Source organism: Vitis vinifera, chromosome 7 (assembly GCF_030704535.1).
Source record: "Vitis vinifera cultivar Pinot Noir 40024 chromosome 7, ASM3070453v1".
Taxonomy (NCBI): domain Eukaryota; kingdom Viridiplantae; phylum Streptophyta; class Magnoliopsida; order Vitales; family Vitaceae; genus Vitis; species Vitis vinifera.
In genome coordinates this window covers 196,185-222,233 of record NC_081811.1, presented here as the reverse complement: position 1 = coordinate 222,233, position 26,049 = coordinate 196,185, and the positions used below count along the sequence as shown (strand labels likewise).

At 37.4% G+C, this 26,049-nt stretch overlaps 3 protein-coding genes and 1 non-coding gene across 6 annotated transcripts; 2 read left to right on the top strand and 2 right to left on the bottom strand.

Annotated features, from left to right (window-relative positions):
* Positions 1-1,077: 1,077 nt before the first annotated feature.
* On the bottom strand, positions 1,078-12,610 carry LOC100256215 (fructokinase-1). Its single transcript, XM_059737779.1, has 5 exons — positions 12,082-12,610; positions 10,856-11,106; positions 10,426-10,717; positions 2,444-2,596; positions 1,078-1,982 (listed from the first exon to the last, which is right to left on the bottom strand). The coding sequence occupies exons 1-5, from the start codon at positions 12,376-12,378 to the stop codon at positions 1,596-1,598; spliced, it is 1,380 nt and encodes a 459-aa protein (XP_059593762.1). The 5' UTR covers positions 12,379-12,610; the 3' UTR covers positions 1,078-1,595.
* A 286-nt stretch (positions 12,611-12,896) lies between these two features.
* On the bottom strand, positions 12,897-18,960 carry LOC100242483 (iron-sulfur protein required for NADH dehydrogenase, mitochondrial). Its single transcript, XM_002282413.4, has 9 exons — positions 18,819-18,960; positions 18,614-18,733; positions 18,131-18,251; positions 17,139-17,261; positions 15,661-15,758; positions 15,249-15,375; positions 13,797-13,882; positions 13,316-13,441; positions 12,897-13,204 (listed from the first exon to the last, which is right to left on the bottom strand). The coding sequence occupies exons 1-9, from the start codon at positions 18,873-18,875 to the stop codon at positions 13,037-13,039; spliced, it is 1,026 nt and encodes a 341-aa protein (XP_002282449.1). The 5' UTR covers positions 18,876-18,960; the 3' UTR covers positions 12,897-13,036.
* Positions 18,811-18,969, top strand: LOC132254137 (U1 spliceosomal RNA). Its single transcript, XR_009466306.1, has one exon. It is a non-coding gene; the product is annotated as a U1 spliceosomal RNA (small nuclear RNA).
* A 740-nt stretch (positions 18,970-19,709) lies between these two features.
* On the top strand, positions 19,710-24,720 carry LOC104879748 (myosin-binding protein 1). 3 transcript variants are annotated; one of them, XM_010653650.3, is made up of 4 exons: positions 19,710-19,803; positions 20,660-21,889; positions 21,988-23,208; positions 24,223-24,720. In XM_010653650.3, the coding sequence occupies exons 2-3, from the start codon at positions 20,758-20,760 to the stop codon at positions 23,187-23,189; spliced, it is 2,334 nt and encodes a 777-aa protein (XP_010651952.1). In that variant the 5' UTR covers positions 19,710-19,803; positions 20,660-20,757; the 3' UTR covers positions 23,190-23,208; positions 24,223-24,720. The 3 variants fall into 3 exon arrangements, with proteins under 3 accessions (XP_010651952.1, XP_010651951.1, XP_019076431.1); XM_010653649.3 differs by having other exon boundaries at positions 19,711-19,803; positions 21,985-23,208; XM_019220886.2 differs by lacking the exon at positions 19,710-19,803 and having other exon boundaries at positions 19,889-21,889; positions 21,985-23,208.
* Positions 24,721-26,049: the final 1,329 nt, after the last annotated feature.

The window sequence follows — 26,049 nt, the reverse complement described above, 5'->3', positions numbered from 1 at the left end:
TAGTTTCATATCAAAGGTTACAACCAATATTACTAACATGAATTATTAATATCTCTATGTGCAATTGGTTGAGACATAAACCTTTCCCTATTCCTTTTCTTTTCTTTGTTTTTTCCTTGGAAAAGATGTTGAGTGAATTGAGTAAATACTAAATATTGTCATTTTTTATCCATCATTTGGGTTGATAAACTAAATCGGATAATTATATGAGTGAGATAAAACAACTTATGAATTTGTTGAAAATGGATTAAATCTCATTTTCTATGTACAAGAGTTAAATAAAAATAAACCTAAGCAGTAGATACCAAGATTGGTTGATTAGGCATCAATCACAACTTGAAATGACTTCAATTTGAACCAACTATATGAAGTTTTGGTTTTACTACCCTTTCTATGTATTAACATATATGTATTACCTCAAGAGTGATAGGGCAAAAATAAGTGAATGACTAGAAATACCAACATACATAAAGAATTAGTAATGGAGGCATAAAAGAATACTAATAATGTCATTAAATTAGTAGAAATGATTAGATCATACTCCTCATGACTCTGATCTAGAGTATGTTTGTAACCATTAATTAAAGATATAGCTGATATCAATAAAATACACTTTTATTCACTTTTTCCTACAAGACCTTAAGAATCAATAATTTTATATGAAGAATTATTAAATTCAAATCATTTACTTTCTTTTAAAACCCCCTCAATTTTTTTATATGAGAAACTATTACACTCAATTGCTTGCAACCATTACTCATTAATTTTCCGATGAGATCTATCTTGTAGAAGTACCTAAATAAGAATCGATTTCTAAGTTTCATTGTAAAGTTAATTGATTACTTGCAATTAGGTAAATCAATAGTTCAAACCTCATTCAAAGTTAGAGCATTTCCCATTCTCAAAATTCAAAAATCGATTAGACTTAATTTAGTTTTTTTTTTGTTGACCCAGCCTTTAAGGTACATTTAGGGACCACAAACATCATAAAATAATTTATTTATTTTTATTTTTTTCATAGTCACGTTACGTTAAAGAGGAAGGCATAGAAATTGAGTACCAACTTAAGAGGCCAAATGTCATAAAATAAATTCTATTTTTTATAGTCACGTTACAGTTGAGGGGAAGACATTGGAATTATGAGTACCAAGTTAAGAGGGAGATACATAAACGGTGCAACAAATTCAACACCTTTTATGTCATGCCTGCTTTAAGTTGTCTGCTTGTCTCAGTGTTGATTAAAAAACACCTAACTCCTTGACATTTACCTAGCCTACACAAAAACAAGGCTTGACAAACATGGATTAGAAAGGTCTAATATATGGAGTATAAAACAGGCACATAAAAATGCAGCTTACGAATTCGAATGCAGAACCCGACAGCCCCAGGGCAATCCTGTTGAACGCCGTTCAATCATAGTATTAAAGTAAGCAATCCCAGCTTTCTGCTTCAAGCAAAACTCCCTACTCCACAAGCATCTCATCTTTTACTCCATCCTACATGATCCCATGCTGGTTCCTCAAATTCATCAAAGTAGACCTACTCTTCCTACCAAAACAAATTTCCAGTGAAAACCTACTGTTCATCCTTTCACATCATGATGGAACTATACCCTTTATCCGAGCAGATTTGAGCTTGCATAGTGACTCAGAGACCACCTTCTGCAAGGCAACGCGGTGCAGTTGATTGTTGCTTCCATTTATGGCAGTTTTTGAGAGGAACGTGATTTGTTGAGCATCTAAATTATCATCAAGTAGTTCATTCCAGAATGTAGCATCCTCATTGAGATTTGAGGCTCTCATGAGTTCTATTACTTGCTCCAAGTTTGCAACATTCCTACCAGCACCACAACCCATGGCAGTTGCAGCTCCCACTGCATTTGCAATTGCTAATGTGTTAACTGTAGGAAGGTTGTGGATAAAACCAAATGCAATGGCAGCTACAAAACTATCCCCGCATCCAACAGTGTCAATGACATTCACCTGTTACAGATATCAGAATATTACTTAAGATTTCATATTTCATAAGTGAAAGATGATGGAGTATGAATCATGAGTAAGTTAAACAAGAAAGCGCTTTATTTCCATTTTATTTCCAAATTGTTGTAAGAAAATATGTTCTTCTTCAATAGAATACATTCTTTCTTCTTTAGCTTTTGAGTTGAAGACAGGCCACAGCTTGTCACACTTCAGGGATTTTAAAACTGTTTGGGCACAAAAAGGTTCCATGAAGCTGCAAAACCAAAAAATTTATAATAATTGGTTTGAATAAAAGATGAGGATGTGTTTGAATATGCTGTAAAAGCCCTCTAAATAGTTGAACTGGTGAAAATAAACGAACTTCAAAAGGATAGAAAATTAGCAACCTTGCAATAATTAACTGGAAAAAAAAATTTCAGAGATTGGGAGAAGGGATATATCAAAATAGAAGTATAAGTTGATACCTTGAATGCAGGCGCACAAGATATACTTGACAAAGAAATTAGAATTGAACCCTTTGAACCCATTTTAACAATCACCCATTTCGTTCGCATCCCCTTTCTGAGCAATTCTTGCCCTGCTAGAATTGGGTTTCCTATGCCAGTCAATGACTCAGCCTGGACATTTGCACAGGTAAATTAGATCAGGCAGACAGCTATAAACTATTTACTAGTGCAGATATTTCAGCACGAATTAAGAAGATAAATAACAACAAAAAAAAATGCATTTGTAATGTACTCAAGACAAATGAATTTTTGTCCACCATGATATACAACAGAGAGTACATATGAACAAAAAAATGTTGAGCTTGGTAATTTTTTATCTTGTAGAATAACTGATATCTGCATATAATAGACACAATCTTGCAATAAATTGTGGCATGTGCTTATAACCAGGCATGTCAGCAGAAAACTTCAAACAATTAGAACATATGCATTTTCAATACTACATGTGTTGCTTTCCACTTTCATAGGCTAAATAAAAAATCTCTCTGCATTTTAAAACTAGCTTAGCTAGTGTCAACTAAGCGTTAAAATAAGCCCATTCCAAGCATATAGCACCATAAAGTCACACATCATGTTCCACTCATGTACAACATTCCTCATTAATCACAAAAATGATGTTTTGTATTTTAAAACATCTCAGATCCTTTCCAGAAGTCCACCTTATTCCAAGATCCACTAAAAAAGAAGCTATAACAATCTCCAATATTTTTAAGCTGCAATTCAATAAAACTAATGAATCTGTAAATCGAAGATGGAACTTCTTCGATAACTTGCAACAATCTCCAATTTTTTTAAGCTGCAATTCCAGTACAACTAAAGCATGCATAGAACCTAAATACTGTGAATCTGGTAACTATATGTTTGTCCAACTTCATAAATTCCACTTTCTATGAGTATCGGGAATAGCATGAGATGAAAAAACCAACTTACACTAAAACTAATTTCTACACCTATTTGCATTTTCATTTGCCCTCTCATGCATATAATTTATAGGCCACGCTGTCGTATTAAGCACCTTAAGTTTTAAATCAAAGGTTCAAAGAAAAAAAAAAAAAAAATCCAACTTTCTTACAACAAAGAAACCAATTTTAGCTGAATGAATATGTCAAAATAAATGAATAGCAAGAAGGATAATATTCAAAATGAATGCATCCAGACAACCTAATGATAGAACCACAAAAGTAAGGAGAAGTCATACATCCAACATGAAGGTGCTTACATAACTTTTTTTTTTTGATCAGTAAATAAGATTTGTATTAAACACCAAAAAGGGCGCACCAAAGTACACACAATGTATACAACGGTAGCCAAAAAGTGCCAAAAAAAAGGAAGAGGAAACAAAAAACAACTCCTTCCCTCAAACCAACCCCAACCAATCAATGAAATCTACTATGGACGTTAATCTTTCACCTATAAATAGTTTGGTCCAAGATAACAAATTACACAAAAATAAATATTTAAGCCTTTGGATTGAGAGCTCCACATTCTCAAAAGATCTTCTATTTCTCTCTTTCCAAATAGTCTAGAAGAGGCATAAATGAGCTACCCTCCAAACCTTTTTCTGCTTTCTTCCAACAAAGGAACCATGTCAGCCTAGCAGAGTTTCTTTAACTGTGGATTGCATCACCCAAAAAACTCTAAAGAGAGAGAATAAGAGCTCCCACAACACCCTTGCCTTGTCACAATGCAAAAGGATGTGGTCAATTGACTCCTCATGAGATAGACAAAGGAAACAAGGGTTGGCCAAAGATTAGAAGGGAATTGCAAGTTGCCTCCTTTGATGCTGATCAAGAGTCAAAGTTTTTCCCCAAGTCACCTCCCATGTAAAAAAGCTCACCTTAGGAGGAACCCACACATTCCACACAACACTAGAAGGGAATTGCACTACCCTTCCTGTCTCTAGGCGCTAAAGTGATTTAACAGGGAAAGTCTCACTCTTCGTATCAACCCAACTCACTTTGTCCTCTTTACCCTCTTCAACCACTTTATCTTGAAGTCTTGCCAAAAAGAGTTCCACAATACCAATCTCCCAATCATTTAGGGATCTCGGGAAGTTAGGATTCCAGCCACCCCTCTCACTAGAATGCTGCCACAACTCCACCACCCATGCGTCTTTAGAGTTAGAAAGGACAAATAAAGAGGGAAAAGAAACATTTAACGGTTCATTCCTGCACCACTTATCTTTCCAAAACTTTATCATTTTCACATTGCCCACCAAAAAGGACAATTTACAACTAACTAAATCCCACAACTTTCTTTCGGTCTTCCATAACCCAACACTGTAGCCTCCTCTTGCTTCCTTAGAGCACCAACCCCCTTCCAAATCCCCATATTTACCACTAATGATTTGTCTCCAAAAGGCCTCCCTTTTTGAATCAAAGCGCCAAATCCACTTACAAAGGAGGGCCTTGTTAAGCAAATTAAGGCACCCATCACCTAGGCCCCCCTTCTTTCTGTTAAAGCAAACGGTATCCCACTTCACTAGATGAGGCTTACTAACTAAAGTCCCTTCTCCCCAAAGGAAATCCCTTTGAATTTTTTCCATCCTTAACTACACAATCCTTGGCATCAGCAAAAGAGACAAAAAGTAGGTTGGCAAACTAGATAAAGTACTTCTAATCAATGTTAGTCTTCCCCCTTTCAAAATGCATTGTCTTTTCCACAAAGCCAATCTTTTGCGGAATCTTTCTTCCACCCCATCCCAAGCCACCAAAGAATTATAAGGGGCGCCTAAAGGGAGCCCCAAATAGGTGGTTGGGAGCACTCCCACTTTACAACCTAATACAAGGGCCAACTCATCTAGGTTCTCCGCTCTCCCCACCGGAATAAGCTCACACTTGGTTAAGTTAATTTTTAGACCCGAAATGGCTTCAAACCACATAAGTAGCCAACTTAAGTAGGTCAATTGGGTATGGGAGGCCTCACAAAACAACAAAGTGTCGTATGCAAATAGTAGATGAGTAACCTCTAAACCCTCTCCACCTCTACCATTCACTTTAAAGCCAGTCAAAAAGTCACCTTCCCTTGCCCTTCGAAGGAAATAGCTAAGCGCCTCCATAATAAGCACAAACAAATACGGAGAAAGAGGATCCCCTTACCTTAATCCTCTAGAGCTTTGGAAGAAATCCGAAAGGGTACCATTCACAATAACCGAGAAACTTGGAGAAGAAATGCACAAACTAATCCAATTGATCCACCTTTGGCCAAAACCCATTTTTTTCAATACCGCAAGTAAAAAGCCCCAATTGACATGATCATATGCCTTCTCAATATCTAGTTTGCACAAAACTCCAACCCTATTACTTTTCAGCATCGAATCAATTGCTTCATTTGCTATTAGGACTGCATCAAGGATTTGCTTACTTTCCACAAAGGCATTTTGAAAAATGGAGGCCACTTTACTAATCATCTTTTTAAGCCTATTAGTCAACACTTATGTAAATAACTTATACAAGTTGCCCACTAAACTTATAGGCCTGAAATCCCTAAGATCTTTAGCCCCTCCTTTTTTTGGCACCAACACTAGAAATGTAGCATTGAGGCTTTTTACAAATCTGCTGTGATCATGAAAATCCTTAAAGAAACCCATTACCTCTTCCTTAACGACATCCTAGCAACATTGCCAAAACGCCATTGAAAAACCGTCCAGCCCTGGGGTTTTGTCCCCATTAAGAGCTGACAGTGCGTTGAACACCTCTTCCTTAGTGAAAGGTTCCTCTAACTTCGCTGCATCTTGCCTATTTAAGGCTACAAAGTCCATGCCACTTATACTAGGGTGCCAATCCCCAGATTCTAATAAAAGGATTTGGAATGCTTGGACAATTCCCACTTTAATCTCAACTTCCTATGTTAACCAAGCCCCATTAATCTTGATCTTAGCCAAAAAATTCCTCCTTCTATGTGCATTTGCCATTTTGTGAAAAAATTTGGTATTTCTATCACCCTCCTTCAACCAAACTTCCCTTGACTTTTGTCTCCAACTTGTTTCCTCCATAAAAGCCCATTTTCGAAATTCTACCCTTGATGCCTCCCTGGCAATCTCCTCCTCAATAGTTAAAGTCCCTAGTAACTCCTTAGAATCCCAAAAGCCCACTTGTGTGAGGGCCAAATTCTTTCTAACAGTCACATTGCCAAACACCTCAGAGTTCCAACTCTTCAAAAAACCTTTTAGTTTTTTCAGTTTTTTTGCCAGAATGAAACTAGAGGATCCTCTAAAACTAAGTCCCACCCACCAAGACTTCACTAAATCCTTGAAACCCTCCTCCTTCAGTCACATATTCTCAAACCTAAAGGGAGAAGAACCCCTCCACATCCCACCCACATCCAACAGAATCGGAGAATGGTCTGACATGGGTTTGGGCAAGATACATTGCAACACACTGCTAAAATGGCCTTCCCATCCCTTAGAAACCAAGAAACGATCTAACCTCGAATGGGCCTGATTATTCAAACTCCCACTCCAAGTAAAGGTCCCTCCTAGCAAAGGAAGATCCCTCAAATGGAGATCATCAATGACCTTTGTAAATCTTCTCATTGTCGAAGACAATCTCAAGGCACCAGTACGTTCACCTGTAAATCTCACAACATTGAAGTCTCCTCTAAGGCACAACGGGTCACTCCATAGGCCCCCAATTGCCCCCAATTCATCCCAAAAATACTCTCTAGCACTCCCAAGTGTAGGGCCATACACCCCCGTAAAAATCTAGATGAAAGCATCATCATAACACTTAAATTGACAAGAGATTGAGTACAACCCCAATTCCATGCCCACCAGCTCTAGCACTCTGTTATCCAAAAAGACTAGAATCCCTCCTGCTACCCTTATGGCATTCACTGCCCCCCACTTTAGGAATCTTCCTGTTCCTAAACTACGAACCACCCCCATGGACATCTCTTGGATTTTGGTTTCCTAAAGGCAGACCAAATTTACCTTTTGCGATTTAATGAAAGACTTTAAAACCATCCTTTTATTACTGTCATTGGCCCCTCTTATGTTCCAAGATAGAATTCTTAACTTCATGAGACAACCGTAGATAACACCCAACATTCTCTACCCTTACCACCTTCTATATCTGACCTCTTGTAGTTCACTGACCACTTTAATTTCTTAAGCTCTCTTTTAGAACGAGAACTAGACGATTTGTTTTTTCTCTTACTGTGTTTCCGATCTCCTTGATTCTTACGAGCCTTGATTTTATCAAGGAGAGCCAAAATCTCATCCTCAAAGCCCTAAGTTGGCATACCCAAGAACTTACTAAAGGCAGCCAGCCTATTGAAAAACCTTGTTTCTTCTGTCGTTTCAACATCTTCACCTAGACCACAGTTCCTTCCCTCAACAAAGCTCGTCCTAACCTCTCCAACCATGACTTCCTTTCCTTTGAGCATCGGAACCTCCAACAGATTCCCATCAGTCAATATCATCTTCAACAGGCCCAACTCCATAAGCAAACCCTTCTCTCTCACCTCCACCAACCGACGACTAGACGACGAGGCCACTTCTGAGCACCCCGCGTCGCAACCACCTAGCAAAGAAGGAGAGGAAGAAAAGAAAGCCCCAAAACCTAAAAAGGGAGAAGAGAGAGGAATCTAACCTGGATAACTCACCATTTTCTCCAAAAGGGCTTCATCGGTCGATAGCTGAAGAGAAATTGGCGATGAGAAGGCTTGCCTTGGGGGAGAAACCACCCCACTACCACTGACGTCTTCACTAAAGCCATCCCCTGTATCTCTGAAACGCGAGAGAACCCTATTCCCCTTTTGAAAGCCTTCCCGATCCAAAGAGGAAAGGCCTAGAAGAGATGGGCCCTGATTGCTTGGCCCATTCACTAAAAGAGTTGGGCTTCGACTGGGCTAGGCCTCCACTAACTCAGGCCCTCTAACAAAGTTAAGGCCTGACTCCACACCCAAGCGAAGACTTTCCACACATGGGTAATCTACACCCTGCTCAACCACACAATCCCCACCATCTCCCAAAACCCCTCTCTTGTCAACGTCTCGTCCTGCCAACCCTAACATTGTAGGCAACACCATGCCTACCAACCTGCCCCCACCACTAGGCGGCGACAAGTCCACAACCTCCTTTTGCAGATTCAAACTTTGTCTCCTCATGCCCTCAACAACGCGTGATTGGCCTTCACCTTCATCCCCATCCTTCCATCCATTGGTTTCGCCTTTCGGTTCCACATGAGTAAGACATGGTGGGACTTCCCACCATAGATGTATTGCATAAACAACCAAGCCTTCAACCATTTGCAAAGTCCCCGACGTTTCGCTCCCAGTTGAACACACCAAAACTCTGGCCCACTGCATTTGCTGACCTCTAGCAGTATCCTCATCCCCTTTAACAAAGACTCTATAGGAATCACCAATCTTTTTTAAAGTCTCTCTACACCAGAAGTGCAAAGGAAGCCCCACCACTTTGACCCACACATGAACTTCTTTCTAATAGCACCCTATCTCAGGTCTCCACCAATCCAAGTTTAACACCGTATCCTTAAAACTCCGAACACCCCTTAAAAACACTCTTTCAGATCAGAAACAACCTCAAAGTCAAACAACAAAAGAGCTTTCCCAAATTGAGAAATCTTTACCACCTCCCCCTTCAGGGGCCAATTAAAGTCCACCCAACTATATAAAGAGCTTAAATTTGGGACAAAGTTGGAGCCATCACTCCACCTTCCCACCAAACAACTCCGCAGATACGCCTTTCTCTTTTAAACCTTCGCAAACCCCGCTCGAATCCAAATAGCTTCACCCAATCTACCACGGGCCTTCCTGACTACATCCGCAAATGAGCCTTTCATCCCATCCTTCAAGCTACTCCATCTTCCACAAACTTGAAAAAGGGAGGAGCCACCCCAACCACAGAGAGGGCATCAACCCCAAGGTGGTGAAGCTTTTCTGCCAAAACCGACCACCCCCTAGGTAGACTCCTTCTTTCAGGAAAACACAAAGAAAATCTCTTAGTCTCCATTGTTTTTACCATGCAATGAATGAATCTGCCAGCCTTGTTTGAACGGCGTTTCAATCTGAACTCTCTACCATTTTCCACCCAAACTTTGCTACACCGCTTTCCAACTTCATCCCTGCAGCAAGCTTCCACTCCATCCAACAGATTACACAAACTGAACTCCCCGAATCTGATCCAAGAAGAGAAGCCTTTACTTCTCTCCACAATTCTCCCCGACAGCTTACCCCCAACCTCCTCTAACGAGATTTTGAAGGATTTGGACTCAACAGGAAACCAACTTTTTGCTCCTCTCATCTTCACATTTAGACAATTTTGTTCATCATGAAGGTGCTTACATAACATGAGGAAATCCAAAAACAATGCTGTGTGAGGTGGAAAAAACAGACTCCACAGATGGCAATATTATGGGATATCACCCCAGAAAGAGCGGAATGGGAAGGCCAAACAGACAGTTGAGAGCATGATGCAGTGCCAAAGTGGCAGCCATGTCATCACCAATTGGTAGGGAATGAGTTATCTTTAGTAATATTCTAATTTTTATTTTATTGTATTTTTTCCATTTTTTCCATTTTTTTTATATTTTCCTTTTGCACATTTGCAAACCCTATTTAAAAGGAATTTTGGTATTTGGAAAAAAGAGACTTTTTTTAATAGTACAAAAAATGGTGATTTTCTTCTATTCATCCTTATTCTTGGTCCATGCAAAATCAACAAGACTCGTATTCATACACTTGGTATTCTTGCACAAACCAACAAAGTTAGGACAAACTGTTCAAGAATTGGACTCCTATTTCTGGCATTCATGCACGATTCAACAGGTTTAGGCTAATTTGTTCTCTATTTTGCTGCCTTAGTCTACAATTATTAGAAGGCAACATAAAAAATAAAGGTGACCAAGAAAATCAAAGCATAAAAATAGATGGTAATAGAAGGAAAGATCAAACAATTGATGGACAGTTATGAGTCAAACCTCATCAGATGTCAAGAGAAGAACATCGCTCATCGTCAAGAATTGGCCTAGTGCTCTTTGTTGTTCAGGTGTTCCAACAGAAAGACTCTTCCCACGTGGTCCAGGATCAAAGAAAACTGAAGTTCCAACTTCAACAGCATAGTCCAAAGCGGATATAATCAAACTAGGGGACAGTTCATCAAAACCATAACCATTACAGAACAGGATCTTTGACTTTCTTATGGCCATCTTTACTTCTCTGGATAGTTTGCTCATCCAGCTGAATGCAGGCTCCTTACTGAAATCAGCTCGACTGAACAACAAAGCAGGAACATTCAGAGATTACAGTAGCTCGTAACCCACATAGGGATGACCAGTGTCAAAATGCTACAACAATAAGGTGCTTAATAAAGAAGCCTGGAAAAGTAGACTTTTGACCAAACAATTATACCTGCAAAAACCATGTCTTTGCAAAGGGTCAACTAAAACCCAACATAGAAGAGTTTCATACGAGGCACTAGCACTATCAACAACATCGGTATCTTCATTCATCCCAACCGTATCAATTCCCTCATCATGAAGCACATCAAGAAGGAAGTCTCCATAGATTTCATTACCCACATGACCAATTGTTACACAACAAAGTCCCAGTCTTTTTGCAGCAATAGCCATATTGCAGTTACCACCAGCTTCCCAGTATTTCTATGTGAAAAAAATACAATTAAAACTACAAACAATAACAGCTTTTACAAATAATCCATAAGCAGGATTGATTAAAAAGAAAATCCCTAAAAGAAAAAAACAGTGACCATTGCTGTAACACTAATCCTTGAGGCCCAGCGCAGGTGGCTAGTGGATAGGGCCTGGGACGGTGATGAGGGACCTTCTAAGTTCAATTCCATGTACCCAACCCCACTCGACCACCCAAAAAATAGGGGAAAAAAATACAGTTTCTAATATACTCATTTCTCAATAAATTTCCAAAATAATTCAGAACTCCACCTAAAAAAATAAAATAAAAAATGCTGAGAATAATTTGAAGAAAATATAGGAAGTTTTTTGCACATAATAAAGGCCATCCATATCAAGAAAAAGTCATCCTGCAGTTCTCCAGAATAACTGTGAACCTGTTCGTAATATTTGATGAAATCATGAAAATAATATGGAGCCATCAAATCAAATGACACTACATCAGACTTCATAGCTTGAGAAAAAAGGTGCTAACATATTCGAAATTTCATGGCAGTTAAAGAAACAGTAGAATTGGATGCTCTAACGCTGGAATTTTTCAAGAATATTTTTGCAACTCCAACATGAATTTCATATCCAAGTAGGCAAATTTTACATGCACATATTCTGTAACTGCGAGTGTCCACTTCCAACTTTCTTTTATGAATATACTCTTAGTCAATATAGACTGATTTTCCGCCAATTTTTAGATCTACTCCAAAAATTTAGAAAGAATTCAATCTTCACACTTAAATATGGATCAGAATTCAATATGAATTCCAAAAGAAATGAGCCTTTTTTCATACTTCAACGATTTCCCCCTACGAAAATTCATAAGGAAAACAGAAAAAAAGAAAAACGAAATTAAAATTCGTTCCTTTGCGCTTGGTTCCAGAGAAAAGGAAAAATAAACAAAACACAGAACATAGAGGATTGAGCAATAGAAACCTTATCGGGAGGAGACGCCGCCAACCGCTCCATGTAAGCCTTTCTATCGAGAAACGACGCAGGAGGCAATTCCGGAACATTGAGAACCAAATCAACACAAAGATTTCCGAGAGTTGCGACATCGACGCTCTTGAGGGCCACGCCACCGGAGGTGCAGTCGCCGCCGGCAGTGTAGCAGTGGCTGGGGACGGAAAGCTGAATGCCCTTGCAGTTGAGGGCGGTAAAACGACGTCGTATGGCGGGTCTAGGGTTTTGGAGGGCATTGTGGGGTGAGATTGGGGAGCTGAGAGTCAGCATTCCGATTTCAGAGAGATGAGAAATTTCGAATTGAAATCCGGAAAACAAAAACCATTTGTGAATTATTATTAATCTCTCTCTCTCAATCAAGTTGTTGACTGATCAGCTTTTGATTATTCCCTCACCGTTAGATTCGCGCACTTTTGAATACTTTTTCCTTCGGTGGATTCCGTTTTCATGGGTTTTGAGAAGGTGGGAAACTGGGAAAGTGAAATTGGACGGCTTCCCATTCTCCCTTGTTCTTTATTGATCTCAACTTGCTAAAAGGGCGGGGCCCACCTCACATGGGCTTTTGGGTGATCAGGCCAGTTTAGTAGGGTAAGGACCGTAAAATAGGCCCATATGTAGGGTAAGCCATTACATCCCACAGCGGCACAGCCCATCATCAAAATTTTCTTTCATGACTCTTCTTCTGGGTTTTCATAATCACATAACTGAAAAAGAAATCCTAACAACCATATTTTATTTATTGATTTTCTATTATTTCATGCATTCCTGTTAATGTTGGCAAGCTGATATGAGCTACAATTGGAACTCTCTTATTATCGTAAAAAATTACAAAATCAAGGAGTTGATGTCATGGTCCCTAGAGAAATCACAGAATAAAAAACCAACTACTCCTGTGAAATGGAACAAGTTCTGATACTGCCATGCAGTTTCACAGTGAAATCTCTGGCCGGAGTTGTTCGTTTGCCAGCTTACCAATTTTGTCGACGAGTTTTTGAGCCAGATCATTGTACCCCTTGGTGACTGTAGAATCAGGCGCGGATACAACCAGAGGGACCCCTTCATCAGACGCTTTTACGATATCTACCTCCAATGGGATCTAAACCAGTAGAAAAAGAAACTGATTAGAACCAAAGAATGTCTTAAGATTATAAAGAATTGGGCATTTGCTATGACTAGCTACAATGAAGAATCAAACTGATTAGCCTACCTCACCAAGATAGTCTAAACACATCTCATCAGCTGTCTTACGAGCTCCTCCATTCCCAAAAATGTATGAAGGATGACCACAATTTGGGCATTTGAAGCAGCTCATGTTCTCTATGATTCCCAAAATCTGTAAAAGAAATCAAAATTTTAGTAAAAATGAAGATGGCAGAAGCATTGATCAAATGTTTATTTGATTCTAGCATCTGTAGTGGCATCCAAACAGTAGTTGGCATGAAGGTGAAGTTGAAGTGCACGGTGCTCTGCTCTGGAGAAGTTTCAGAGGCAAAGTCAAGGGGTTAAACTTTGATATGAATCTCTTAAGATGGTTGCATTTGTTTATTAGAAACAATACTACATATGCTAAATCAGAGTTGCCAAGATCTGCCATGAATGTAGCATACTGAGTTTTTTATGATCCATAAAAACTTCTCAATCTTGACATAAGTGTATTTAAAGATATTGCACAGAAGAGATTATCATACAGGAACTTCAACTTTAGAAAACATGGTCACTCCTCGTCGTGCATCAATTAACGCAACATCTTGAGGAGTAGTAACAATCAAAACACCTGCCAATAAACAAAATATAGTTATAACTAATGAACAAAAAGCCTTTAAATCCAAACAGATCTTGAGAAGAAAAATGAGGGAACAAAAAACATTTGAATGTTAGTTTGAATAACACATGAAAAATGAGATCATTATAATTTGTTCCACCATTATTTGAATGCACAATGCCATCCTTTAAAAAGATACTACTAAAAACCAAATCACAGAAAACAATAAGAAAAAAGGAAATGACTAAGAGAGAAAATAGTCTGTGTATTATCAAATAGAGTTTGTGCATCCAGATGCGGTCTAAAAGCCATGTGGCAGGAATATCATTAGAAACCCAATTTGCCCTTTTTTTCTGCCTTCTCGGACACATTAAGGTAGATTAAGCAAGAGAGAGTTTAGGCTTCTCTTTTTGTGCCTTCTTTGGCGCACTAAGGTAGATTAAACCAGAGAGGGAGGGGGAGAGAGAGAGAGTCCAGGCTTACACCTTGAGGCACTAAAGGAGAACACATCAAGGCACAACCTTGAGGATTAAGCAATTCTAAGGTCACTTTCTTAAGTGTGAGGCTCAGGCTAGGCATCTGTTTCACAGCTTAACACTCCTTTTAGTTTAAAAAATGCACCAGTATAATCTGGTTCAGTTGATTAAAAGTTCTTTTATGTCTTATCGCCTTGAAATTCATAAAGCCTAGCATCAAAATAATTTTGCAAAAATATGCTTGATGCTTAGACATTCTAGATTGGTACAAATCTAACAGATTTTGAGGCTTATGCCTTGCCTTATGAAATACCAAAAAGCCCAAAAAGCTACAAGTCTCTTGAAACTATGCTACAGCATTCATATGTTTTGCATTGTATCTAAAAACTTTAAAATAAATATCTAGTATGTAATAGTATAAATGGAGATAAACACATGATTAACATTATACGATATCATGCTTTAACGACCTCCCCCCATGAAAAATATTCTTTGTAGCTCATCTCTTGCACTCCTGCTTGTGCACTCTTGCTTCGCCCCATGCTATTGTGACTTAATGTTTGAAATTAGCAATTCACTTATTTTGAAATAACCATATCACATGGCAAGAAATTAAGAGATTTAAGTTCTGAAAATTCAAAATAAAAGGGTTTAGGGTAATTAGTGATACCCTCTACGCTTTTTTGGCCATACCTATTGGGTATATTTCTTGAGCAACACATATCCCACACCATGTCCATTGATAAGTTGTACCCAATTATGTTGTTTCACATATTTCACGTGTCTATGAAACATAGAGGTGCAGTATGCTTTGAGGCATTTTCCTTGATTCTCATCATGTAGTAATCTTTAAGGAGAACTTTAAAAGCCTCCATAGTTATGTTCTCACATCCTTTAACTACCTGTTAATTGCAGCCTCTGGGAAATAGTTATCTGAGTATCACCAGTGCCAGGAGGCATATCCACCACGAGAATATCAAGGTTCCCCCAATCAACTCCCCTAGACAGTTTTTCAAGAGCACTCGCGACCTACAATGATGAATCACACCAAGTTTGCGCCATCAAAACAAAAGTTATGTGGAAGGAAAATAAAATACCTTCCTCCAAAATTAATCAAATTGTATAGTAGCAAATAAAGGTTTACTATTAATCATAAATAAAACAAACTAAGCCAAGACAGATAATGAAAATCCTTGAAAATGAGTCAATATTTCACTAGCTCATATGATTTGCAAATATTTTTGGAAAATGGCATATGCTATATAAAACAAACATGGAAAAATGAGAGGGAGATACAGTAAGGCAAAGACATACCATAGGACCTCTCCACACAAGGGGGCTGTCCTTCGGTACAAGAAATCCAATTGACATACATTTGACTCCATAATTTTGAAATGGAACTATCTTTCGATCTGCAAGGATAAAATAAATAAGTAAATATTTCCAATGTATGCTCACCAAGCTATGAATAACAGGCTGCATAAGGTGCCTAGCTATACTCAATCTAATAATTAGACAGGTGCTGTCATTCACTACTTACTGAAAATGGTTCAAGCACCATACAAAACTCTTAAAGAAATATGGATACATTGAAACCTGGAGAATAAATTTAGATTTTGTTTGTCTATTGAAAATATTGGGATAAATTCACAAAACTAGGAAGTAATTCAACAACTTCACTACCAAAGCAGTATATTTAAATGGAATCAGGTCATAAAAAATTGCATGAATCTCATTTAAGATTTTCAATTTTGAACTCTCACAAAGGGATCAAATTGCTGGCCAAATTCCTAGAAGGGGATGCTTTTCTACTGAACTGCTCTATCATTATTGCAGGATTAGGACAAAAATCTAACTGGATGAACGATCATTTCCTGAACAATTTTTTTAATGAACAAAAAGGATTTTGCAGAAACTGACAAAACAGGGAACTACCATAGTGCCCATAAAGGAAAAGGGAACAATATACATAAAGAAAAAACAACATAGCAATGTCCCAGAAGGAAATTCTAGAGTCAGAGTAGGCAGTCTTCCAGACGACAAAAGAACACAAAACCCTTTTCTCAAGCTTCCATTCCATTAGTCCAATGCCTTCAAATGTCATCCTGTTATGCTCCTTCCATAATTCCCAAGCAATGAACGACGATGAATTGAGGGGATTTCTCCATAGGTTTATGGATTCAAAGATTTAAGTATTTAAGGTGTTATTTGTAGGGACTAGAGACTTGGATAATTGTAAGAATATATGTAGGCCATTTCAAGTCTGCAATAGGTAAACTCTCTATGCTTAGAACCCAACAATGAGCTCTAGATAACCAAGTGTAAGTGGATTGCGGTCCATGTGATTTTTTAAGCAATATTGTTATCCAAAAAATGAGGAAATGATTCCTTGATCCATAGTTTTTTTTTCAGACTAAAAACTTTTCAATTGATGCCAGCCCTCTTCATAGCCTGATAGGTAAGGTGCATATGCAACTTTCCCCAGCTCACAGGTTCAACCAAGGGCAGCATGCAAACTAAAAAAATGTCAATTGATGCCAGCCTTCTTCATCGCTCAGTGGTTTGGTGCATATGCAACTTTCCCCAGATTATGGTTTCAAGGGATGGCAGCGTGCAAATAAAAATAAAAAATAAAAAATTCTATTGATATCCTGAACCAGATAACATCAACCAGTTATAAAGGAACTAACTGTAGCACTATCAAATATCAATATGCATAAAAAACATTTTACAATATCGGCAAAATGGTTTCTGGCACACCTTAGAAGAATTTTATGATAATAAAGTGTCACCTTCAGTAACTTCTGGCTCCCCATGGAGATTCATCATTGTAGGGACAGATGGTCCATAGACATCAGCATCAAGCACACCCACCTTCAGCTGACACTTCTTTGCAAGTGCAACAGCCAAATTAACTGCAAATCCCACAAGCATAAAAGCACATATACAGAATTATTAAAGATTGTTGGGCAGTGCCCATCCAACTCTAATATGAAGACCAGATCCAAGCAGAATTATAATTGCCAAAATCTTAAAAAAAAGAAGGAAAAAAAATTATTTAGTTCCTCCCCTCCATAACAGCCTACTTTTATCCCGCTCAAAAACCTCAACTGTCCTGCAACTGCACCCTAATTTAATAAACATTGTAAACTTCACATTCAGCAAAGTTCACAAGTTTGCTTTATTTCTAGTTGGCAATATTCTAAGGAAATTCAGAGAGAGAGAGAGAGAGACTCCCATTTCAATTACAGAAGGAAATATTGTTTTAGAGACCAATATGTGCCAGCTTAGTATATGCTTCCAAAAGCAAGCCCATCAAGCCATCTCAATTTCATGATTGATAATTCCCCAAATTCTCTAGCAATGAAACAGAGTTACAACAACAAAGTCACAAATGGGTTTTCATGAAAACACCATCTAAACAAAATTCAGATTCTCAAATCTCCATCAAATTACTAAGTAATATCAAAGCACGGTAATCTCATAGCTTCAGCTCAACTAATTAAGCCAAAACAGCAATTTACCTTAAACAAAATCATGTTGTTTGTTGAATTTACTCAATAATCATACAACCCAAAACACAAAAAACCGAAAATTCATACTTTAATTTCCAATAATCTACTCAACTAGTTAAGCCAAAAAAAAAAACAATCAAAATATCAAAAATCATTATATTCCACTCAAAATAATCCAATGCAAAAAACCATATAATAAATTCAGAACATCATTCAAGAAAATCAATGCTTAGATATTACAAAATAATAACCAAATGAACCCAAATCACCTGCAGTGGTGGACTTGCCCACACCACCTTTACCAGAAGCAATGGCAACAATATTCTTAACCCCGTCAAGCTGAAGCCCTTTTGTACTAAACCCCGCAGAACCACTAAACGGCCGCAACTTCTACACATACCATGGGATGAAACAACAGTCAATTATTTGCAATGAAGCCAACAGAAATTTGAAATATGAAGCAAAAAGGGGAAAATCAGTAAAGTCACATCAGCCATTTGGAAGCCAAGAAACGGTAGGGGAACAAAGAAAGAAACTCATAATCTTACAACTCCAAACCTAATCTGTCATGAGATTTCCAAAATTTCAAACATTTCCAGCACAACCAGCAACAATAAGAAACGAACCTTGCTATTTGGTTCCGAGAAAAAGAAAAGCACAAAAACAAAGCCCAAAACCTTACAACTTCCAAACCTAAGCTCCTCTTTCCTACAGTTTCTCAGCCAAAAAAACGGAAGCAAACCGGCAATTACCGCGTGATTTGCCACAAAAGATCTCAACCACCACTTCATAGCTTCTTCCTCTGAGCCCTTGGAGAGTGAGGTAGCATTCGGGAAGCAGAGACTGCTCGTCGGGTGCTGACATGTTGGGCGCTTTGTCCCACATCGGTGAATAAGAAATGAGCGAGCAAAGGAGAATATAAAACAGAACCGTGCTTACCGTGCGTCATATGCTTACCAGGACGGGGGTCCTTGGGTGATCCGGAAGGCTCATTCCCTGGGTCGGTGACTCCATTGCGCCTAGAAGGTGCGCTAGCCTAATAACTCCTCATATGGGAGAGGGTACGTCCTAATTCGTGGAAGTGGGGGCTTCGTTAGCGCGGCCACTGTTGACTCTTACTTTAAATTGTTCAATTTAATCTATATGTAGTATTTACATTAATGCTACTATTATTTATAATTATAAAAGGTGACTTCTATGTTATTTATATTTAAATTTTCGACTATAATTGTTTATTTGTTATAGAAAAGTAAACTATGCTCTTTTATTTTTGGAACTAGAACTATTTTTTGAGAATTATTTATAAAATATTTCAAAAATGGCATTTTTTAGTAATATTTTTTCTTGAACAGACTTATAAAAGTAAAATTATAAAATTTTGTTTTGGAACTTATATACAAAAAATAAAAAATAAAATTTTTTTTTGTATCATTTATGCAAAAAAATTAAAATATTGCTCTTAAAAAAACTGTTTTGTTTAACAAAAATTTTAAACAAGTTTTATGAATTATAAAATTATTTATTTCAAGAATGAAAACTGAGTCCTTAATATCTAATACAAATATGCTAAAGTGGATAAGTGATTTTTAATTTTTAGAAAAGAAAAGGCTATTAATATTATATAAAAGTAATTCTTGTTTCATTTTGGGTTGATGGTCTTTGATCCTCAATTGCTTTTGAAGTGAAACACTATTTTCTGTTTAAGAAAAGTTAACCAAACAGGCCCTAAGTGGAGCCAAAAATAAAATTTTCTTTTTATGGGAACTCATAATTTGATAATACAGTTGGTTTCAACGGTCAGTTTTTTGTAGTCCTAAATTTTTTGGTTGTTTTCTATATTTGTATATAAAAATAATTTTTGTTTCATTTTCAGTTGATGGTCTTTTGATCCCCAATTGCAGTCATTCCTCCCATTGCAATCTCTCACCAGGCCCCAGGAAAGGTATGGGTTTTCCTTCACCTTCTTTATTTGGTTGCTCAGAAAACAATGGAATATCAGGCCTAATTTTATATGATAACATTATTTATCATTGACTCATTGTTATGGTTATTGTTATTATTATCATTTAATAGATAAGTCTTGTTCAATTAAGCCAAATGGTTGAATCATGGAAATGTTGAAGGACATGAGATTTTGGTGCCTGTTTCTTTTCCTGCATTTTATTTCCTTATCTGAGATTTTATTGCTTTTAATTTGATTATGAATTCTTATATAAGTTTCCCTTTATCAGCTTTTTGTTCTGTAGTCTGGAAACTGTGCAAATTGTTCTTGTTTGTTCTTCAGTTTGAGTAGCCAAACAGATAGGCTCTTCCAATTTGTATGATTGCAAAATGGGAATTTTGAATTAAATGTGGGCATGGTTTCTCACGAGATTAGGGTTTTGCTTTCAAATTGATGCAGATTTGTCTTTCTTGGATATTAGTTTATTCTAGGCTTCTAGCATATATGGTATTCCATAATTGGGTCCGAGTCTATGTGGTTTTGATCTTTCCTGATAAATGAGTTGTATTTAAATTTTAAATCTCCAAACAATTCTACTCAGCTGGTTGATGCTGAAGTGGAAGAGGAAGAAATTAAATGGAAGTTTTTAGCATCTAGTCCTTCTTTTCTAGTTGCTGAAAACGAAAATGACATACTCAATTCTGCAATAAATAGTTGAATGAGTATTTTTCTAAAGAAAAAAAAGAAAAAGAAAATGAAAATCCTGTGCATTCTAATCTTGGAGTGTACGGGATTCATTGCTGAATTTTAATCTTTCTACCAACATCTGAGCTGTTTCATCTTTGCTTGCCTCCAGGTTGTTGGTTCTTACAACATTGGGTTGAGGGGTGGAATATCTACTGTTTTGAACAATCCCGTTTCGGGGCATGTGATTTATGAGTGCTTGTGGTTGGAATGGCTGCGAAGGGGATTTCATGTGTTAAAGTACAGAGGAATTCAAAGGGGTTTACAGCTGTTTTGTCATCAACACTTTGTGAATGGCTTTTGATTTTTCTATTGTTCATTGATGCAGTATTATCATATTTGTTGACAAAGTTCTCTCGTTATTGTAAGTTGCAAACACCTTGTCCTTTATGCTCAAGGCTCGACCATGTCCTGGGCAATGAAGAACCTGAATTTTATCACAATCTATTATGTGGGAATCATAGATCAGAGGTCTCGTCCTTGATTTCTTGCCAGATTCATGATAAGCTTGCTGATGTCCATGGGATGTGTGAAGAGTGTCTCTTTTCATCCACCATCAAGAAATCCAACTCAGAAACACACAGATTGTTGGTGGGTAAATTGGGTTTGGATCTTGAGTGTTTGGGATTTCAGAGACCATTCCTGAAAAAGGAATCTGTTCTTGATTCTCCGGACACAAAAACCTGTTCCTGTTGCAATAAGCCATGGAGGCCTGGACAGATTGCTCAAAGATTGCTCCAGCTTAGACCAACTGGAGCCGGGTTTACTAAACCTGATATTCCTTTGCATCGGTTGCCAGGGCGTAGTCACTTAAATCATCGAGATAACTTGAAGAAGATAAGAGATAAAGTTTCTGGCTCAGTAACATCTAGTAGTCCCAGAAATGGTGCTTCTGATCACTTGTCTCATGTAGGATACAGTGAGCTGAAGTTTACTTCTGACTCTGAATCTGAGGTTCCATTATCTGATGATGACAATGTTGGTAGCCTGGTTCATGAAAAGTCTGGTCGTAAGCAAAATTTGACTGCCACATGTGCTCCTGAGAGGTCTTGTAAACCATTGTCGGATGATGTGGCCCTTGGTAAGCAGATACATCAAGCCTCTAACCCTGGGCCTTCACTTCTGGATTCATATGTGCAGACACATGTTTTTGAGACTCATGATATGAAATGTCTGGATTCTGAAGTTGCTACTGAAAATAGATTTGGTGAACTCAATTGGCAACAAGCTAATCAGAAGTTCAATCCTTCTGCATTACCTGAGCTTATTTCACTTGTTGATATTCTCCCATCATCCAATATTGCGGAAGTTCCTGCAGGAGCTGGAGTTTCAATTGAGAAATGTAAGTGACTCTCTCTGTATTTGTACGACGGAGTGTTGTTTGTGTAAATGCTCGAGTTTACATTTATATTTAACTTATTTCTGAATGGTTTCCAGCAGCAAATGTTACTGGAACCAGTGACATTGAGCATGGGGAAGCTGTCAATTCGATGAGTGCTAGAATTGAAGAAGGTTTCAAAACTGATCAAGTTTTAAATGTCCCTGCTCCTTCCATGCTAGACTATGAATTGCAGATAGCTTATGCTTGTGGCTCTAATGGAATTCAGAAGCTTCAAAAATCAGCCTCCCTGAGGAGATATGAGTCTGGTATGGAATCTCTGAGTGGGAGTACCTTTGGTGAACTTGAAGGTGAAAATGATTATGACCCATTAAAACAACAGGTTGAGTATGATCAGAGATGTGTGAGGGATTTAATGAGGGAATTAGAGGAAGAAAGAAGTGCTTCTGCAGTTGCTGCAAACCAGACAATGGCCATGATTACGAGGTTACAAGAGGAGAAAGCAGCGCTCCATATGGAGGCCCTGCAGTACTTGAGAATGATGGAAGAGCAAGCTGAGTATGATGTAGAGGCTCTGGAAAAGGCTAATGATCTCCTTGCTGAAAGGGAGAAAGATATACAAGATTTGGAAGCAGAGCTTGAATTTTATAGGAAAGAGTTTGAAGATAGATCAGTGATGGCAAATATGCATGAGGAAACTTGTGATCTGAAGAGGGGAAATGAACCTGCCATTCTCAAGATTCCATGGTTAGAATTTGAAGATGAAAAGCAATACATTTCAGAGTGTTTGAAGAAGTTGGAGATGAAGCTTCAGCAATGTGATTCTGATGGTGCTTCAGAAGACAAGCTTAAAGGTCAAGATTCTGAGAAACCACTGCATGAGATAAACAAAGAGGAAGAGCTTAACAATAAGGATACCCGGATAAACCACAAGATGGAAGAGAATGGTTGGTCAAAGCTCAAAGATTTACCTATATCCAACGGAAGCCCGTCTGCACAAAAGGGATCTAATGCTTCAGTTGCTGACAGTCATTTTGCTTGTGAAGAGAACAATGATTTTGATTCTAATGGGAAAGAATGCTCCACACACCATAATGACGTTGAATTGTTTGCTCTTCGAAATGAAGTTTCAGATCTTAATGACAGGTTGAAAACACTTGAGGCTGACTACCATTTTCTTGAGCATACTTTTAACTCCATGCGAAATGGTAGTGAAGGACTGGAATTTGTTCAAGAGGTAGCTCGTCAGCTAAGAGAAATACAAAAGATTGGGATAAGGAAAGGATGCCAATCTGTTCCATGAGTCTACATAGCAACAGAGGGTAAGCATTTTAGCAAATATTTTGATCGTGCTGACATTCATGAGTAGATGGTTTTGAAACATTTTACATTTATGCATCAACTTACCTGATTAAGCAATTTTTTTAGCAAAACTGCCAAGCATGGTTTTGCTTGATGAATAAATTATTCTTCTGCCCATATATCTAGGCTCTTTAAATTGCTTCACCTCTATGATTTCTGTCTTGATCGATTGAAGTTCTTGTTCTATTGTAATGAATTTGTTGCAACTCTCGTCCTTCTAAAATTAAACTTTTGGAGTTCACATCAAGACTATAGCAAGAAAAAATAGAATGCTCAATTTAACTCATCAAATTAGACTCTATTTTCTCCAAATTGTTCCCTAAGTTTTTGGCAGATTTGCTTTGTTGCTGCTTCTGGACTCTAGATTTGACCTAGTATCTTCCTGGAATTTTCCTGAATTTTCTATTGAATATTTGTGATATGCAATCACCAACAGCCCAAAAAATTCTTAAAAATGAATTAAATTTGGAAACCTCTAGTAATTGAGTTGGGAAATGTCTTTGATCAGAACAATGTTTATATTAACAGAACCATTGTCCATGTTAGGAACTACCTTATCAATAGATAAACAGCTAATGACTATAGTCAATGTTCAAAACCCCTTAATCTTAAAATGAAACTGCAAAGAATATGATTTATGATTTGAGAGATTTATCGACCATGACCAGATACCAGTTATCAGATATTAGAAATAGACCTATGAAACTGCTTTGACAAAGAAACCAATTCGACTTCCAGGCCAAGAAATACTGCTTTATTATGGTTGTCTTTCCATACCAATGATCTGCCTTCTATTATTCATCACATCAAGAAATTATGAATCATGTGAGAAGCAGCAGTTTTGCAGGAAAGTTAGTTAGAATTCCCCACTATACCTTTCATGGTTTTCTTTTGTTGCTTCTTTCATCCTCAGTGTGGCATTCATCTTATTTTGCTGCTTGATATCCTTCAACATACTTCATTGATACTTGCAGATACAATCAAAAGTTTAGCAGAAGCCCAGAAGCTAATTGTTTCATAGATCAACAGTTTGTGGTGAAGACTGGGAATCGATGTTTGCATTCTGACAGATTGCCCAGAAATCCTAGTTGAATGAAGGAGACTGCAGGCACTGCCTTCATTTTTTGGAAGGAAAGAATTGCACTCTAATAACTCATACACTCCATCTACCTTCCTTTATGGATGCAGGGTTTCAATTTCCTTTGATTTGTTTGGATTCATAGGGTTAGCAGGTCCTTTTAATTTTTTGGAGATTTTTTTTTTTTTTTTTTTACATTGATCACTTGTTGATGAGATTGTGAAGTAGGCAAACTGCCAATCTTCATGTAATTGTAATCCATGTATATGTTTGTTGTTGACAAGGTGGGTTTGATGATAGGCAATTCACCCCAACTGTAAATCCAAATACACCTTGAATTCACTCCATTGTACTCATTATATATAAAAGAAGTTGAAATTTCTTTTAGCTATTAGTCCCATGCAAGAGGTTGGATTGTTTGACAGCCATCACTTCGCTGCTTCTCTACATTCTTCCACAATTAGAAACTCGCCATCTGCAACCAAATAAGAATCCATCATTGGATGAATATAGATATTATAGTAAATATAATTAGCTAAGGTGAGAATCATCTGATCAATAATTTAAACTTTTTAGTCAATATATACTAAAGGTGTTACTTTGCAAAACATTTATATAGGAAATATTAAGTTATTTTTCTTAAGGTAGAAGTTGAGTGTTTTCTTTTTGTTTAAGTTATAGTTCTCACTCGAACTGTCAATGACATGTGCATACATAATTGGTTGAGCATTGGAAGATTGGGTTGCATCAAGTGGTCTTGGTGCACCACATGGTGCATTGGTTGGGCTAGACAAGGGTTATTAAGGCTAAGGTGATCATCTTGTTACTTCCTTCAGGTCTATATAAAACACTCTTATATTTTATTAGTAGACAACACTCTCTCTTGAACCATAAGGTGCCACCAACCCCCTTGCTTCCTCTTCCAACTTGCTCAAAAGGTTGTCCGTACAACCTACTGCATTATTTTAGCAGGATTGAGGCAAAATGTGACTAGGTTTTGAAGCAATATTTATCAATTTTAAAAGCCAAATGTACAAATCTCTATCCTTGCATCTTGAAATTTGTTTAAAGAATGTTCTCTTTGCTTTCATGCTCCTTAATTATCATTCTAGTTATTGAAATATCAATGAAGTATAAAGAGAATGGAATAGTTGACCAATATAAATATTGACTTTTTGCTCAAAGCTTCTCACATATTCAATGTATTGATTTTGATGATACATTTGGTTCAGTTTTAAAATCAATGTTACAATTCGATATTACTTTTGCTCTTGTTATAGTATTTCGCTCAACCTCGAAGCAATTAGATGTGAACAAACGTGTTTCCCCATGACTTCTCTAGGAAATTGTGTAAATGGAACAACCTCTTAGATTCTAAAATCCAAAATATTATCAAGGAAACTTTAATAATATTTATGTGTTGAGATTGGAGGCCCTTTTTTTTTGTGTTGGAAGTAAAGAGAGATTTAGGGAACCTTTTGTTTTTTTTGTTCCGTGTTTTGTTCTAATTGTACAGAAATGGCGAAATGGATGGTGTCATGTTAAACAACAAAACTAGTTGTACCAGTTTCTATTATTAACTGGTTGTTAAGCTGATTAGTTTGGTTGTTAGTTATATTGTTATCCTTTGTATATTATATATACCATTCATAATGAATAGAAATATATTTCTTCAGCTCAAATATACAAAGCCGTTATTATGTTAAGTTGGTATCAGAGTTGT